The sequence below is a fragment of the Diadema antillarum genome, unplaced genomic scaffold (genome assembly GCF_040938485.1).
Source record: "Diadema antillarum isolate AM-2024a unplaced genomic scaffold, OU_Dant_1.0 seq00000266_RagTag, whole genome shotgun sequence".
NCBI lineage: Eukaryota > Metazoa > Echinodermata > Echinoidea > Diadematoida > Diadematidae > Diadema > Diadema antillarum.
The window spans coordinates 1,671,231-1,689,961 of record NW_027271303.1 but is presented as its reverse complement, the minus strand read 5'-3'; the positions used below and the strand labels follow the sequence as shown (position 1 = coordinate 1,689,961).

The 18,731-nt window shown below is 36.1% G+C and overlaps 1 protein-coding gene across 1 annotated transcript in view; it reads left to right on the top strand.

Annotated features, from left to right (window-relative positions):
* Window positions 1-18,731, top strand: part of LOC139729879 (LIM domain kinase 1-like) — a 97,316-nt gene that overhangs the window by 13,832 nt on the left and 64,753 nt on the right. Inside the window, exon 3 of the mRNA XM_071640802.1 lies at window positions 2,873-3,008. Within this exon, the coding sequence (XP_071496903.1) occupies window positions 2,873-3,008 (136 nt within the window). The remainder of the gene's footprint in view (window positions 1-2,872; window positions 3,009-18,731) is intronic.

The window sequence follows — 18,731 nt, the reverse complement described above, 5'->3', positions numbered from 1 at the left end:
TGTATATCTCAGCCATTTCAAAACCAATTTTCATCAAATAAATGTTGAATTCCTCATGAAATTACACGCTCTTTCATATTTCATAAGAGGTTTCTCATTATCTCACTGGCCCAAATTTTAGAAACATGAAATTAGGTCTCAACCAAAACCATATGATCTCTTTAAGTGATCCGAATGGGCCACCAGACCCCCCCCCCCAAAAAAAAAAAAAAAAAAAAATTAGCATTGAGCCCAGCTCATAGCGAGAGTGGCTTGAATAAAACTTTACATCTTGCCAGTGTTTGTTTTTTGTTTTTTTGTGTGTGTGTTTTTTAATTCTGCTCAAAGAGCGGCAGCCCGTTTATTGCATTAATAATGCAATGCTTTCCAGTGGGTTTGATTAAAAAATACAGAGAGGAAGATTTGGAATTGCAAAATGGGGGGGGGGGGGATTGAGGGTGGTATAGGAAATAAATTTATACTGACAGAGAAAAGTGTGTACATGCAGAGACTCCAACTCTCCCGTTTTTGACGGAAGATCTCCCGCCGAAAACCCATTTTTGCAAAATCTCCCGTTCTCCCGCTTATGATTTAATTTCTCCCGCCCTGGCTCTGTGTCTCCCGTTGGAAAGGATTTCTTACTTATTGCTATCGTATATTGACAAAATAAGCCTTAGATAGCACCAGAGAGCATCTAGAACCCTGGGAATTTTGCGCTTCGCACATATCAACTTGGAATCTCCCGTTTGCTAGGGGTTTCAGGTGGGAGAATCTCCAGATCAGAAGGTGCTTTGGGTTGGAGTCTCTACCACATGTGGTTGCAACCTCGGGTTTATCAGGATTAGATGTGAACAGAGTCATGTGAGCCAATGAAAACATGGAAGAGTATTGTACAATTTTCTGACTTTTGAATTATGTCTTGTTTAGTAAAGCTTCACCTTGCATTTACCATGTAAATCAATTTGCCATCTTTTTGGTAAGACCATAATAACTACTCACTACTTCCCACTTATATGACATTTTGTGTGTAGAATTTCCTGTAGTATTTACTCTGTCTGCAGTGGTTTGTTAATACACGATCTACTCTTTCTGTAAAGAAATCTTCTACCCAACTGTGCCCAAGTTGTGCAAATTTTATGACATTTGATTTTCACACATACTGTATTTTAACATGGATGATGTGGCCTCTTGCATGCAGACCTGTTTCCAATATGAAAGACCTGTCTCTTTTATTTTATTTTCATTTTTACCTTCATTTTATGAGAAGAAATGAACATAGAGACAGTTTTTCTGTTATTCATATTTCACCAAGTTTACCCTTATTTATATGAATCTGGTGCTTGTATTTTATTGATTTAATTTAATTCAAAACAATTTTCCCCATATTTATAAACTAATATAGATCTCCTTTTTAATGTTGTCTCACTCTGTAAATGCCATGACATTCAAATTGCGACACTTGCTCATGAAAATTTCAATTTATGTGGCAACCCCCCAAAATGCCTCAAAACAATTCCAGATGATGGGGAAGGGGTATCAGCAAAATGGGGTGTCTATTGTTCACTGCCAGCACCGATAGGGTGTTTTTTCTTGAAATTTGACAACCATGTGTGGAAGAGCTCTGAATACAAAGAGCTTCCTTCAAATGCCATATGGCAGGAACTGATGAAGTGGCCTCCTAAAAGAGAGATTAGGGACCACCTTTAACATTTTCCATTAGTTGCCGCCAGACTCTATGTCTCATCGGAAGATGCTACAGTTTGTAAATCGACTCATTAATCTTCTCCTCATGAAATTTCTTTTCAACACTCGGAGAACTCTATTAAAGACTCCAGGTTTAGGGCCCATAGATTGGAATGAGATATTTTATGGTTTTTGCCAGGAAATTAATACCTGAGAAACATGTTACGACAATGTTTTTATGAAGTGGGATTGCCATAAGAGAAAAATGACAGTTAGGAGTAGGAACCAATGAGGCAAAATTGATGTTCCCCTTTCAGGTGCAATAGTATGTTTTAAATTTATGATTGTATGTACTTAGAGATGCTGACATATAAATAGGCGCGGTCAGACTGGCAAAAGATCGAGAAGTTTAAGATTGCGATCTTTAACATCTCAAAGTTTGCCAGTGTGACTGCAAACTTCCCGCGAAACTTCTCGATCTGTTTGCGGGCGGTGCCTCCAAAGCGCGAGGCCATTGTCCAGTCCAGATGTGCATTGTTACAAGGTACGTCACAATCCCTAGCCGTCGGACGGCACACTCTTGCTTGCACGCGTACCAATGGCCCAAACTTCACGATCTTAAACTTCTTGATCCTTTGCCAGTCTGACCGCACCTAATACAGTGAACAGAGTACCCACAGTGTATAAACCTGTATAACAAGTAAATATAAGCCTACAAGCTTTTAAAAGTAAGGTATTACACAGACGTTTCATGATTACTGGAACCATGAAGGTGAGATTTATGTGTAAAAATTGATACATGTACATGTATATGCAGCTGTGCATGAAGACATTGCATAGAGATATGTTTGTAGAAGTTCTTGTCAACTATTGTAAAACACCTTTACCAGTAGTTGTATACATATTAAACATGTGTGTACACCTTTCATTTATGATAAAGATGTCCATCATGATTAGTATTGAGTGCGAGTATCATGATACTGATCATCTTCTAACTTTTTTACCTACCGGTAAATTGTTCATGACTTACCATTACCATAGTTCATTTATTGTGACTTATATTGTTTGCTGACCCACTATTGTTAAGGCCAAACTCCGGAGATCACAAGGGACTTCTTGTAATTTATGCTGTTTATCCTGGCATTGTGTGGATGCGTACCCCTATATCTAATGAAATTTTCAACCTTCCATCTGTTTGTGCTTGGAGCAGCTGTAGCCAGTGCAAGCAGCGCCTGTCATCATGGTACCATGAGAGGGACAAGAAGCTGTACTGCCAAAAGGACTACTGGGCCAAGTTTGGGGAATCCTGCCAGGGGTGCGGTCAACTCATTGCTGGTCCAGTTATGGTAAGGTGGACGCAAGAAGGCTATAGGTACCTCACTTCTTCCTTTTAGAAGTACTTAGTATTCAAGCAGTATCAATAGTTGTTATTGTTTAAATTGCTGATGACGGTCATATTGATCATAATGACAACAATGCTGGTGCCGACGGCAACAGTGACGACGATGATTATGAAAACAGCCGTGATGAGAACAATGGTAATGATGGTAATAAAAGTAATAGGAACATTGACGATAAACAGTAATGATCATAGTTCAAATGATAATCACAATTATAATGCCAGTTATAATGATGATAATGATAATTATTAATGATATAAAGTGTTGCAGCCAGGCAGCCATTTTATGGTGAATAGAAGCTGAGTGCAACCGCAGCAACCAACTTTTTACCAAATGGTTATTTATGTACATACACCTACATTTGCAGAGAAGAAAGTATTTGATTCATTGACTTGCTCAGGGACAAAAGGCGCAAACCCACAACCTTCTTGTTGAAGGCCCAGTTAATTGCAATCAACTCCCTGTACAAGTACATCATTGATATGTCTATGATGTATCTGACTGACAAAAAATAAGTCCACTCACACACTACTCTTTCAAAGCCTTTTGATAATTATTTTCAACCCCACTTTGTCATGGTATCATATCTAGACAATATCAAAGAATCTAATAGGGCCAGTGTAGGACCATACCACTTCAATTTTTTGAAGAAAGATTGTTTGACAACTGTGCCTTTAAATATGAAACTTGTTGGGGAAAAAAATTCAGTGTTCCCATCAGTGCTTGTTTTTCAAATTTGCTGTATTATACACAGGCAAAGGGTAATGATGAGCTTGACTTCGACAGCAATGCCATTACACTGTACACATGTCAGGACCCTGTAACACAAAACTTGGCAATCAATCGCTAATCACAGCAATCACTCAAGCTCTTCTAATGCTCCATTCTGATTGGTCAATTTAGAATGGCAATTCATTGCTAAATTTTGTGTCACAAGTTATTCTTTTTGAGAGTAATCATCCGACACTTGCATTTTCACTGTGTCTGTGAAATGTCATACCAACCACTGCTCGAGTACAGAAGAGTGCAAGTGTGATTTCAAAAAAACAAAAAACAAAATGTCAGTCTGTGTGAGGTGCAGATCAGTTTGTGGATACATGCACAAACATGTCACAATTTTGTAAATCAGCAATGTTAACCTTGTTTGTCTGATTCATCAGGGAAGTAATGAGGGGCAATGGATTTTGTCAGCAAAAATTGATGAGCAACACGCATGACGTTCCCTGGTTAATCTTATTGGACGACAGACTCTGCATTTTGTATGTTTTCTAGATATCATATTCATATTCCTATATCAACTTTGATAAATGCTGACAAGCCCTGTATGACATGGTAATCCTCAGTCCCTGACATGTTTGTGTGTGTGTGTGAGTGTATGGTTTTTTGTTTGTTTGTTTGTTTTTTGTTGTTGTTCAAATCCAGTCTAGAATGTGTTGGAATGAGATACCGGTATCATATTTACCTCATGAATTGTAATCTGAAACTTGGCCTTTCATCTTTAGGTTAGTTTCTAAAATGAAAGAAAAAAATGACCAAAAAAAAAAGAAGACTTTTTTGCTGGTAATAGAAATATATCTATGACAGCAGAGAGATGCCTGTGTCATAATGAACACAGAATGATTTGATCCAGGAAGTATTCAATGATGCAGAGAGTTTTACACCTGCCTGAAACATCGTTTTTTTCTTTCTTTCTTTCTTTCTTTTCTTTTTCTTTTTTTTAGTGGGTGGGGATTGCTGTTTACATGCTTGTTATTGTCGGTTTCATCTTGACACATCTTTTCGATACAGTGGTTTTGATTAACTTTGTGTGGAAAGGGAAGTTCTACATTGCCATAAGTATGAATAAGCACTTCACTACAGTAACTTTAGTTGCAGTGTATAGTTCAGCAACTCCTCGTACTAGTTGCAATTGTACTTCATTCTGAATTTAAGCCATGAACCTTCACAAACTATGTACTATACCGTTAAATACGCTTTTGATTTACAGAGCTATTTGCTCTTTTTAAAGGCATTGATGCACACTGATGTGTGGTCTGGTGAATCCAGAATGGGGCACATTAACAATAAGAAAATTACACCGAATAACAGAGCATGATCTGTCTATCTCGTAATGTACTTCAGTCCCCGCCTTCCTTTCTATACAGTGAATGGAATGCTTTCTTTGTCTGCGGCTCTGTTGACATAGACACCAGTGTGCAAAATTGTGTGTGCCCACATATTTGTTTTCTCGCCTTGGGAGAAGGCAGGCTGTATTCCAGGGACTTTTTTTACATGTGAAAACAGTCACGTCCCCAATGTGAGTCTCCACCAGGTTAGTAAAACCTTACAGCACTAAGAGTATTTCTGTGTCAAGCTCGCCATGCCCAGTGTTCCGTGAAGCACCTTGCGCCGCCTGAGTGTCTCTCCGTGTCCCTTGAAGTGTCTGCGTGGTATCATGTTTGCATCTTGATTTTTTTTTTTTTACTTATACATGCAAGCAATGTCTCCATGTAATGCATCCAGCCAAGATTACATTTCACTGAATGTTTAATCTATGCCAACTACATGTAGTTTGGTAGTAACCCCATAAAAATGTGTTTCTATATTACATATCCTTCAATAGAAATTGCATAGTATTTGTGTCAATAGTAAATGATATTCCCTTCCAATACTACTGTAACAAGACGATAACTTGTGATATATTTGGAATCAAATTTTAGTGGAACATTAGATTTCTCTGTCGAAATATGACCAGATTCTTGCTAATTTCAAATAATTTTACCAAAACAACCGATAAATACCATCAAATTCTTGCTGCATTCCTCCATAGTGCATTTCACACATGATCAAAATATCTTCTTCTTTTTTCAAGTAGCACCCATAAGAAATCGTCTGTGCTTAAGTCCCAGCGATCATGTTTCACATTGTTGTTCTTGTTGAATATCATGTTCCTACAACCTTTCTCAATTCCCGTCAAGCTTAGGTCTAATGTATGTGTAATCATCTTAATTTTGTGCTTTATTTTATTATCAAGCATATTTTCAGTGTTATAATTGTAAATTTAGTTCTGAATTCTGTGAGCTTACAATCTAATTTGTAAAGCAACCTTATCAGCTTTTGAGCTGTTAGATTGCTATTTGATATTTGATCTTTGACCATGTACATACAGTATGTCAGAGGCACATTTCAAAAGCTACACCAGTGGCAAAGCAAGGCAAAGTAAAGATAAACAAAACAGTACGTGGTACATGAGTCCTGGCCTGTTTATTGCGAAGGGGACAATTTTTGCCCCCATCACATTGTGCATTTACCCCTTACAAAATACTCCTAGAATCAAATAGCGCCATCTACAACTTCACCATTAAAAGTGAACTTGTTTTGTAATGTCTCTCTCTTTGATGGAGGGTTGACAGTATTGCCTGATAGCATCTTAATTTGAAGAAAGTGAAACATTTTCATCATTTATGAGATGAATTTAATGAACCTATTTTTCAAAAGGGTATTTTATGTAATCAAGGGAAACATTTGATCTGCACCAAACTCCACCATTGAGATATTCTATTAAAGCACTTGAAAGCAGATGAAATTTCATGTCGTTGGTAGTGTAGGAGGACAGGTTTTTAACTGCATGATTTTCCTCTCATGTCAAGGAATAAACCTTTGTAGATCTCTTCTCAGGAGTCCATAAAAGTCTTGGGCACATCAATCCCAGGCAGATTTTTTTTTTTTTCCTGAAGGAAATCTTATTGAAGGAAACAATTAAAGTCTCAGCTTCAATTATTAAGTATCAAACTATAGTTGGGACAAACTTTTGAATAATGATGATGATTAAAAAAAAAAGAACTGTTGATTGAAAATCTCTCTCAGGAGAATATTGGTTGTTTCAGCAAAAGTAGATCTCTTTAGATAAGCAGCAGGATTTCTTATTTTTTTTAATCAGAATTATTCGTCCATGCTTCCTAGATTTGACTGAGCCCAAAATGTGATGTGATTGAATGTTGAAACCAGAAGACCATGGATGTTATGAGCCCAGTGATGCATTCTATTAGCCAGGGAGGGATATCTCCCTGGTTCCATCAGCTTTGATAGTACTGGTATAATGCTAGTCAGTGACCCCAGTCATGATCCATAAACTTGGGGCCAGGAGCGATGGGGGGGGGGGGGGGGGGGGGGGGGGAAGGGGGAGGGTATGCCTATCTGGTCCTTGAATGTGCTTTCTTCCACAATTCATCACGTTTAGCTCACACATTTGGTCAAGTAATTATGGCACTGATTGCAGGGCTCAGAGAGATGATCGACCATTTCAATTTCATGGTGAGTGTTTGAGATTAATTTTGAACTGCCCAAGTCTCTAGAGAGAGAGAGTGATCAGAAATTTTGTCCTGATGGCATTGTCATTAGAATGTTCCATCAAAACAAGATGTTGATCGGAGGATATCTGTGTAATAGCTCAGTGTACTCATATTTACCAGAGAAATAGCCAGGGAGACAGTGTATAATGACCATCAATATCCATTAATGTTTTGTTTTGTAATAGTTTATATCACTTTACCTTATCATTACCGTATACTCACCAGAAATTTTGAAGTCAGGGAGGCAGTATGACCATCAGTGTCCATTAGTTTTGTTTTTGTTTTATCTTTGTTATGTCATAGGTCACATTGCTTTATCTTAGTATTACCTTGTATTTACCATAGAACTTTTAAATAGCAAGAAAGACAGTAGTGACCATCAATGTCTAAATATTTTTGTTTTGTTTTGTTTTGTTTTGATTTGTTTTGTAACACTTTACATTGGGGGCTTTTATTTCACTTGTGTACTGTGACATCTGCATCATGATTGCAATCACAAGAGTTGTAATCACAATAAGGCCTTGTTGGTGTAGTGTTGCATCTCTTCGTATGCATTCATGATAGATATTTCCTGCTAATCAGTAGATTGTCGTGGCATTTGAGCTACAATCTGAATTTTTGTAGAACTGTGTATGATTTTGATTATTGATGCCATATTATCCAATGTATCGCATTCCTTTTCCCTCCAAAAAAAAAACCCAACAAAACAAACCAGAATTGAATAAATCTTGAGTTTCAGATGTGAGAATACAGCTTGCTGATTTTGAGACAGCTTACATAAATCATACCTTTTTTTAAGTGGGAAAAGTTTCCCTTTTAAAGGAGAAATACCCCCAATTATACATGGAGATTTTGTAGTGAATGCAAAAAAAAAGAAGAAAAGATGTACAATTGTACACATCAGACAGAGTGAAGTTTGATGACTTTTATTCAAAGTTCAAGAATTATGAGCAGATTTATGAACAAGATAAATAGAATATATAGAAAATTTATCAAGCAATAAGAATATGTTTCATTTTGAATTTTATAGCATACTGAAGGAGAAATGTATAGACTTACAAGTACCTCATTCAGAAGGTAGTAGACATACATAATGTTACCCTTAACATGTGTCAGTAGCTTGTTAAAGGAATGTTTATTTTTCAGAATATTTTTTTTTTCAGAATAAATCAGATTGTGGTGAAAGCTCTGTGCATTTATTGATATCATATTTTAGCACAAACCCTTGCTCTTTATCTGTGGTGAAGCCAAACTGCCACACATGAAATCACTGGAAGATACTGCTCCCCAGAACCTTGTGAAAAACATTTTTTTTTTTTTGTAGATGACATTGCTGTAATAAAATCTGTATCAGGATGTGTTATTTTATGGAGATTCGTCACACCTGGAGTTTTAATAATGATGTAAACAAGGACTTCTCTTCTCTCTCTTCTTTCTTAAAAAACATAACAATAACAAGGACTAGATTGAGGACTACGAAAGAACTGTGTTGTTAACCTAGTTGGGGTCTTTGTTACTCAACATCCAGCGAAAGCGAAACACTGACTCCCACCACTGTGATATCTCGCCCTTAATCCCCTGGGGTGGGGTAAGGGGGGGGGGGGTGGGTGATTGCCCACTTGTGTGGAAGGTTTGGCGCACCGCAGGGTAAACTTGAAGGAGGTATTGCGCGTCCCATGTTGCTGCAGATACGACTATCAGAGCATGACTGTTGAGCCTTAAGTGGAGTCTAGACTATACATTACAAGAGAGTCATGCAGAACATTATTTCAGTGCCCATAGAACTGGGTGATTTTCTAGAGGTCAGGGGAACTGCCATCATTCTTGACATGATCTGTTTTCTGATGTGTGCAAATGTGACAGAATAGTGGAGGTCGTACATGTAGGTGGTTTGCATCAAGCTGCTGTTTTTATAAGACAGCAAGCAAACTCTGTGATGTTTTTCTCTTTTTTTTAGTGGAAAGAAATCTCAACACCAATTAAGTACCTCACATTAATTTCTGTTTTACGATTAGGCTCACTTCCTTATGGAAGCTTTTTATGAACATATAGGCATACATAAAGTGTACCAGGTTTATACCCCTGTGCAAGGTTTGATGCTGAACTGCAAAGTCAGGTGGTTCATAAATTGAAGACTGTAGAGTTATAGAAGTGATAGAGAAATATGTACAGTCATGTAATATTAATATTAACCCATGATACACACTCACACACAAACGTACACACACTTTTCAAGTCTATCTGTCACAGCTACGAGAGTGTAACCCATTGTTTTAAAGAATTTACTTGAAGAGAGACTAGCAAAATACCCAGACACAACTGGCTTGGAGTGATTGATTGATTGATTGACTGATGGATTGACTGACAGAATGATGACTAAACCGACTGAGTCATGAAAGTAATTCTGTCTCAGAAGGTGTGCTGGCTCTGGTGACAAACTTAAAGGACAAGTTCACCTTCATATACATGCGGATTGAGATAATGCAGCAATAGTGGAACACATCAGAGAAAGTTTGAGGAAAGTTGGACTGTCCTTTTGAAAGTTATGAATTTTTAACATTAATTTAATGAGCAGTCACTGCTGGATACGAAGACTATTGCAGTTGATGATGTCACATGAGTAGAACGACATAAGGAAAACATAATTTAAGAGTATTCCACAAAATTTAATTTTTCGAAAAAAGTACACATTCCCTCAAATTGTAACTGACATATGTTATGGGTAGTATTACTCCCCCTGCCTTCTGAAAGAGACAAGGCATGTGCTCCTCTATTTTGCAAGAAAAGTGAAAATATGTTGAATTTTCTTTATATTTTCCTTGAATATCGTTGTACACATATGACATCACAAGCTGTAGTAGTCTTAGCATCCAGCGATCGCAGAACTGAAACTTCAAAAATTTGTAACTTTTGAATGGATTGTCCAATTTTCCTCAAACTGTCACCTATGTGTTCTACTAATATTGGTTCATCCTCTCAATCCACATGCTTATGAAGGTGGATGTGTCCTTTAACTTTCCCTTTGCTCCTCCAATGCAGTCATATCTTCAGCAGACGACTGCCCAATTTGACTGTCAAGGGACTGATTTATTCTCATAAAGAGAGAGAGTAAAAAAAAAACAGTTTTTTTTTTTGTTTTTTTTTACCCAGCCATAACTCGCAGAGGCTGTTGTCTAGCTTTGATTGCAATGCCCATTTCAACAGGTACACATTTATTGTCAGGTGATCCTGCATGAATTCTACTCTGTACAAAAATGTGCTATGTCTTGTAAAATCAAACATTAACATTTAAGGAAATGATTTGTATCTGAATAACATTTTAAACTAAAGTGAAATAGTGCCAGTGAGTTCAAATTTATTCAACAAAATCATTTCAAACTGAGCTATTGCTGATTTGAATTACAGCAAATTATTTGCAAAACAATTCTATATTTTATGCACTCTGAGCTGTAGTTGTCATTTGGATGCAATTGGCTCATTACAGCTACAAGGTAGATATCAAAAAATTTAAAATTGTGTTGTTGAGTTCTGCATTCACACTGCAATGAAACAATGTGGAAGTTGTATCATAGGGGTTTATGGACATACGTACACTGTACAATGTGTATCATGTGCGATTGGCCCTAGAATCTGCTACACGCAGCCATGATCCTGACAGAACTACATACTAGGTGTTTCAAAAAACATTTCCCACTTTTGATTCTTAATAATTCATAAACTATATATCAGATAACACTGTCATTGATATGAGTAATAGCTGAATAGTGTACAATTTGATTGAAGGTAGTTTGAATATGAAAACATAAATCGGTTTCATGAAATCCATGATTAATTCCACAGTTAGGTTCCAGATTTTGCTCTATTTTCAACCCTCTGTACAAAATTTCACTTTGCACAGGGGTCAATGGGTGTGTATACGAGTGTGTGGTTAACACCCTGACAATGGTCCTAAACAATGGGTAGGGTTTGAATGCTTCATTATTTATTCATGAGAAATTCCACTATTACAACTAGTCTTTATTCAGCCTCTGGCAGTATCTGTGTAAAGTCAAACGCCTGCCGATACTGTCGTTGGTTCTCGACAGTGCTCTCCCTACTTCTGAAAAACGAAATTACGATGAATACCTTCTGTTCTATCGTAAACATGGTGACAGGAAGCAAAGAAAATCAATTAGAGTATACACTTGTGTAAATGGAGCCTTAAATAAATTTGCTGTGAAACATATCGCCCCAATGATAAATGCTGCTGAACTCTTTACCAAAAATGATTTCTTTTTATCAAAAAGTGAAAAATTTGTCAGACTATCTAATTAGTATACAATTGTATTAAAATGAGGAATTTAGATCATTACTATGCTTATTTATATCCCAAATTTATAGTGATATGTGAAGCAAAAATTGAAAATGATTGCCAGCTGGAATGGAATGTGGTGTTTGCAAGCACATGGAAACGTGTGCTTCCTTTTTCCATGTGCATGCAGTTTACCCTTTACCATGCATGAATCCAGACTAGCAGTGCCCAGGGCAATCCACATGAATTATTGATTAAGCATTCATGTGCCTGGGAGCACGAGAGACTGACGCCTAGTCAACAGGTGGTTCAGGCATGTCCATTGTTCAGGTCCATTGTCAGCACACACTCACATACACATCATTGGTTCCTGTGCAAGGTTCAATTTTTGTACAGAGGGTTAAAATTTGACCAAAATCTGAAACCTTACTTCAAAATCAATCTTAGATTTAATGAAATTGGTTTATGCTTTCACATTCAAATTACTTTCAACCAAATTGTAAACTATTCAGCTATTATTTGTATCAATGACAGTTTTTATCGAATGAATAGTTTTTGAGCTATCAATGATCAAACGTGGGAAATGTTTTTTGAAACACCTAGTATGTACAGTAACCAGGCCAGCTATTTACCTGCATCTTTCAGAGCATCTTCGATCATATGACACATGATTATAACTTTGTACATGTATGTACACATCTATGTAACCATCAAACTGAAGCTTGTGTATTGTGCAACGCCATATTACGCTGTATAGCAGTGTTCTCTATACCCATATACACATAATCATATGTGCTGCAGTCAATTTCATTACTCCTTTTGTCATGATTTAGGGAGGCTATAGCTGCTCATTTAGCTTAGGTTATAGCTGCACTAGATGACAGCTTGCTTCAATAAAAGACTTCAAAAAATACAAGATAACATAGTGTTGACAAAAATGTACCTTTGAAGTACTTTTTGTCCCCGCCGAACGAGTTCGAGCAGGGGACTATGAAACGGGCTCCGTACGTGTGTGTGTCCGTCTGTCCGTCTGTCCGTCTGTCCGTCTGTCCGTCCGTCTGTGCGTCCGTGTGTGATCAAAATGTTCAAAATGCTACTCCTTCGCCATTTCTTACCCGATTTTGATTCTGTTTGCTTTATATGATAGCACTACATGGGAGCTTTGAAACTTCTATACAGAATTTCAGTTGTGACCTTTGACCTTGACCTTTGACCTATATTGTACATTTTGCTTCAAAATGCTACTCCTTCGCCATTTCTAATCCGATTTTGATTCCGTTTGCTTTATATGATGGCACTAGGTGAGGGCTTCAAAACTTCTACACAGAATTTTGACCTTTGACTTCTTTGACCTTTGACCTTGATTTTTGACCTATATTGTACATTGCCTACAAAATGCTACTCCTTCGCCATTTCTAACCCGATTTTGATTCCGTTTGCTTTATGTGATGGCACTAGGTGAGGGCTTCAAAACTTGTACACAGAATTTTGACCTTTGACTTCTTTGACCTTTGACCTTGATTTTTTACCTATATTGTACATTTTGCTACAAAATGCTACTCCTTCGCCATTTGTAACCCGATTTCATTTCCGTTTGCTTTAAGTGATGGCACTAGGTGAGGGCTTCAAAACTTGTACACAGAATTTTGACCTTTGACTTCTTTGACCTTTGACCTTGATTTTTGACCTGTATTGTACATTTTGCTACCAAATGCTACTCCTTCGCCATTTCTAACCCGATTTCGATTCTGTTTGCTTTATGTGATGGCACTAGGTGAGGGCTTCAAAACTTCTACACAGAATTGTGACCTTTGACTTCTTTGACCTTTGACCTTGATTTTTTTACCTATATTGTACATTGGCTACAAAATGCTACTCCTTCACCATTTCTAACCCGATTTCGATTCCGTTTGCTTTATGTGATGGCACTAGGTGAGGGCTTCAAAACTTCTACATAGAATTTTGACCTTTGACTTCTTTGACCTTTGACCTTGATCTTTTTACCTATATTGTACATTTTGCTACTAAATGCTACTTCCGGCGGGGACATATATGGTCAGTTTCACGGTAAAGGGTGTAACTTTCAATTTTTAGCCTTTCGGTCCACCCTGAACACATAGATTTACAGATCTCAAAGATTTTTTCCCATGTGAGTCACCTTATGAGTAGCCACCTTGGGTAGCATAATCAGGTCCAGGTATTGATGCGTTTAGTTTTGACAGTCACATATGTACCCTAAAAATGACTATTTTGTTGCACTGAAATTTATATAACATTTTTGAAATGTTAATAATTTTCTACAGCAACTGCAGAGATCTATTTTTTTATGTTAAAAGCATAGTTGTATGGTCAATTGAAATGACCAAATTACTTTGGTTTGCATCTGGCCCTTTATTTTAGAATACTATGACTTCAAATTTGAGGTTTCGGAGGCTTCATTTTCCGTTAACAATTGTTTACAAACTTTGATGGACAGTAATGATCAGTGGGTGTGTTTTGGTTACTTTCTTTTATGCTGAAAATAGTAAGGTACAGCTAAACTTTAGACTTACATCAAAGTCTACTTGATGCTAGGGCTATTTGAAATTTTGTGATAATTTGATTCCATCAAGTGAAATTTCCGTTAGCAGTTTTGAAGCCTCCGAAACAAAGTGTTTAGTCAAATAATATGAATATAGATAAGAGAAGCGACCTAATCTATATGTCAAAATGTAGGATATGGGGCCCTAACCTAATAGACCAAAAATAGTTAAGATCCGCCAAACTCTCTGAAAATAGGAGACAATACAAATTTTCCGTTAACACGTGAAGCCTCCGAGACGCATTGAAGCCTCCGAAACAGCAAAAACATCTAATTTGACATTTCTGATAAATTCTTTGAGTGTCTGCCCCAAATTATGCCATGAAATCATCAACAGACATGGACAGACAACAAAAATGATAAAAACATTATGATACTGCAATAATTTTTTGAGCCAATACACTTTATAGTGAAAAAGTGGTTTCGGAGGCTTCAAACGGATGTTAACACTGCATTTTTGTGATTTTCTGGACAAAATCAAATTAGATTTATTGTTCACCCACCCAATGATTGCTTATGACATATCTAAAGATATTTAATCACATTCAGTTTTCTGGCTGCTTTGTTTACTCACCAATATAGATTTACTATACGATTTACCTATTTTTCTTAAACAGTGCAGACGTGTCACACATAACTCACCTTTTCATTCAGCAATAAAATATGAGCAGATGAGGGTGTTGCCCCACAAATATGTTTAAACAGCGTATATCAACCAAAAAATACACAATTTATCCATCACTTTCTACATAACATACATGATTTCATAAAAACATAAGGCATACCAAATTAATTTTCCAGATGTTTCGGAGGCTTCATTTTATGTTAACAGCATGTAAATGGAATGTTTTGATTACAATTGTGTAATTCTATTGTCTATCAAATAACTGTTTGGACTGAATGAGACGTAATGATTCCTCAAGCAAGGTGTAGATAGTTGTTTAAATGTATGAAAAGCATTTATTTTGTAGGTTTCCTTTTGAAACAATGGAACAGGCTAGATATTGTGAGTAATGAAAGTGACTTCCAGCTTGCGTGCATGCCCACATCATGCAACAGTAGTGCAACAAAGCAAGTAGTTGTGGATACATCAATGTTCTTAAGTTGGATAACTCATTTTTACTCTTGAGAGAAGTTGAAGTGTTGTGACCATATTTGTATCACTCTTTTGACTGGTCACACTTTGATGAAGAAGACCAAACAACTACTTGATTATTTAGTGTTAAATACACTTTTTTTTTTAAGAACTGAACACTATTCCTGTCCTGAAGATTCAAGGACTTTAATAGATAGTTATTCAAGAGGGAAGCATACACTTAACTAAGAAATATATTACTTTTGAATTTAAGGTTGTATCTTTTATGCATGATCAAGAGCAAATGGTGGAAAATATTTTTTGGATTTTTACACTTTCGACTCACTATCATCTGAGTGTAATAGTTTCGAAACACAATCTTTTACATGTCCATTTATAACCCATTGACAAATCCATTCCATTGTTACTCACATGGCATTTGTTTTTGCCAGACTAAAATCTTGACTTTTTCAGCTTTCCATTTCTTAACAAGTTCTTTGGCTTTCATTTTCAATACTTATTTGGAGGAAAGTAATCAATCAATAAATTTGTGAGTGGATTTGAAAATAGCTAACGTCTTGCAGATTATCATTTCTGTGGTGTGACTTGGATTACAGGGTAAAGTTTTGGAATTTTGACATTTGATTACTTCATTCAGACAGGTTTTCATGTCAGTCTGTACGTCAGATCTAATGCATGCTAGTTGCAACACAATCTTGATACTATACCCTATTTTCCATACTTTATCATGCTGGCATGGACCACTTGACTATTTTTGATTAAACAAATTGAAAATGTAACTTGTGTTACGAAATATCTCTTTGCATACACGTGTGAGACTCTATGACATGTTTGTGGATGTAGTTCTCAGTGCAGTAAATGGACAGTAATGGTTGGGATAGGATTGTTTATAAATGACATATAGACCTCTACTTATAAATAGCCTGTTGTCATGGGGTACAGTGTACATGTACATGTAGTTTACATGGGTGGGTGACTGGAGAAGTTAGTGTATGTTCATGAAGAACAATATTGAAATGATTGAAATCTTTATAATCTGTTTAGTCCTGGCTTTTTTGGAAAAAATTACAAGCCCCTAACTATTTTGAAATTCAAAGGGTTAAAACTGTAGTCTGTGGGTTTATATACTATTTAAAACAAACTTGTGGGTTTCTAACAAACTTCGATATTTAAACACATTTGCTGCTTTTTAATTTTTTGCTAAAAAGGTTGTCATTTTTAGAAACAGTAAAAGTTTGGTTTGCAATTTTTCAATATGTACCTTCAAAAACAGGCCTCCTACATGTAGCTGTCACAGGAGTCACACAAATTGGAATTTTATAAAATAACTATAAAAAAAAGAAGCCTTTGAAGAATTAATAAATTAAAAATCAAATTGTATGAAACAGGGGTGACTTGTATACCACATAAAAAGAAAGTAAAATTCTAACTATCATATATTATAGGGAACTATACATTTGGTCAACATTTTTTTTTTAAAGTCAAATTCATACACAGTCATGGGTAGGGTATGTACATTTATCTTTCCAACAGGCGATTCAAAAAGATGAATGGGATCTTGACCATTTCAATTTCTATTGAGCTCCATAATAATATCACCAATATATTGATTATTCCAACTCCATTTTGATGATGACAGTTTGATGATGACCCTTACATGGAATGGCTGATCGGTGTTTAAGATTGCTGTTCTATGACCATGATCACTGCATTTGATAGCTACACTGTATAGTAGGGGATATCAGGCATGGTCCATATGCAAAAGAATGTTTATAAGCCTTTTTTCCCCCCTTTCTATATTTTACAATGCTATGTTGTAATCTAACCGTCATGCCATCACATAGTCTATTTTCTATCCCTTTCTCATCAACAGTTGGAATTGATTTCACATAAAAACAATTATGATGGGTGGTTCATATCAATATACATCCCACAAACTGCACTTATAAAGCAAGCAAGCATAATCTTTGCATTAAGTCTATGGCTACAGTTCTAACTCATTGAAAGTAATTCTCACTGCATTATGATGAAAAGTTTGACAAATGCATACAGCTGTACGTGTGTAGCCTAATCATGTTCTGCATTGCCAAAGTCATGCATATGCAAATATAGTGTATGTATACAACTGAGCATAAAGATTTAAAAATATTTTTCTTTGTCTCTTAACATATATGTTGGAAAGTCTTTTTTCTGCATACAAAATACTATTTTACATGTTACAACATTATTTGTTGTGTATTTGGAAACAATCAGCTGCATTAATGTACTTCATATCACCTTTAAAAATGGACCATTTTTGCATGTTAACAGATATGATGAAGCCTCCGAAACATGCATTGCTGCTAACTTTAAGCTGAAAAAAAAAGAAGAAGATGTTCCTAATCAGTGTACGTTTATTGCTACTGTTGCAGTTCCCTTTAGAATCATATTGCCTCATGTAATGTCATAAATTTGAACTTAGCATTGCTCAAAGTGTACACAGTTTGTTATTCACTTTTGTGGAAGCCAATTTCCTTATAATAATATCAAAGTATGAAGGGTAAACATTATGCACTGCCATAAAATGTACATCTGTTTACTGTTATTCACATTTTATTGATGCCCTGTCGTTATTCTAGCATGTAGTGATAGTTGCTTACTGTAGTTTTATTATTTGAAGTGAATACAAGACTAGAACTTTGTGTTAGCAGTTTTGAAGCCTCCGAAACACACTAGTTTGTTAACTGAAGCCTCCGAAACTCACAAGTCTGGAAATTTCAACTTTGTCAAAAATAATCGAATATCTTTGGGATTTTGGTTGATAAATGTTTGTTACCAAGAGATAATTTAGGGCTATGTTTAGAGTGGCTCTTGCTTCTAGAACATTCTTTTAACTTAAAAATAGTTTGTCAGGTACCATTTTTACCTTGGAATTTGAAGTTCACATCCAAATAATTGCAAGAGCAAATATCTGTTGGGGGAAAAGTGTTTTGATATTTCAAATACATGTTCACAGCAAATGAAAAGTTGCATTACATCCACCATTTATCTTCATTTGGTTGCTGTGGGTGACCAAAACATTCTTGTTGTTTTTACCTAAATTTATCTAAAATTCCATAATAGTCGCTTCATTTTTCATATTTAGCCAAAGAATTAAGCTCTGGAATGACAAAATATTGAAAATATAGACATTCCTATATAAAATAAAGGCAAAGATAAAAATGGAAACACAACTTTAATTTTTGACCCTTGCCACACCAAAGTTACACCCTTTACTGTGAAACTGACCATATTACGCACCGCGTAATTTCTACTTTTCCTTGTTTTTCTTCTTTTTTTTTCTTTTTTTAGGACTGAAGAAATAGGCGCTTGGTTCATAAATAGAAGGTAC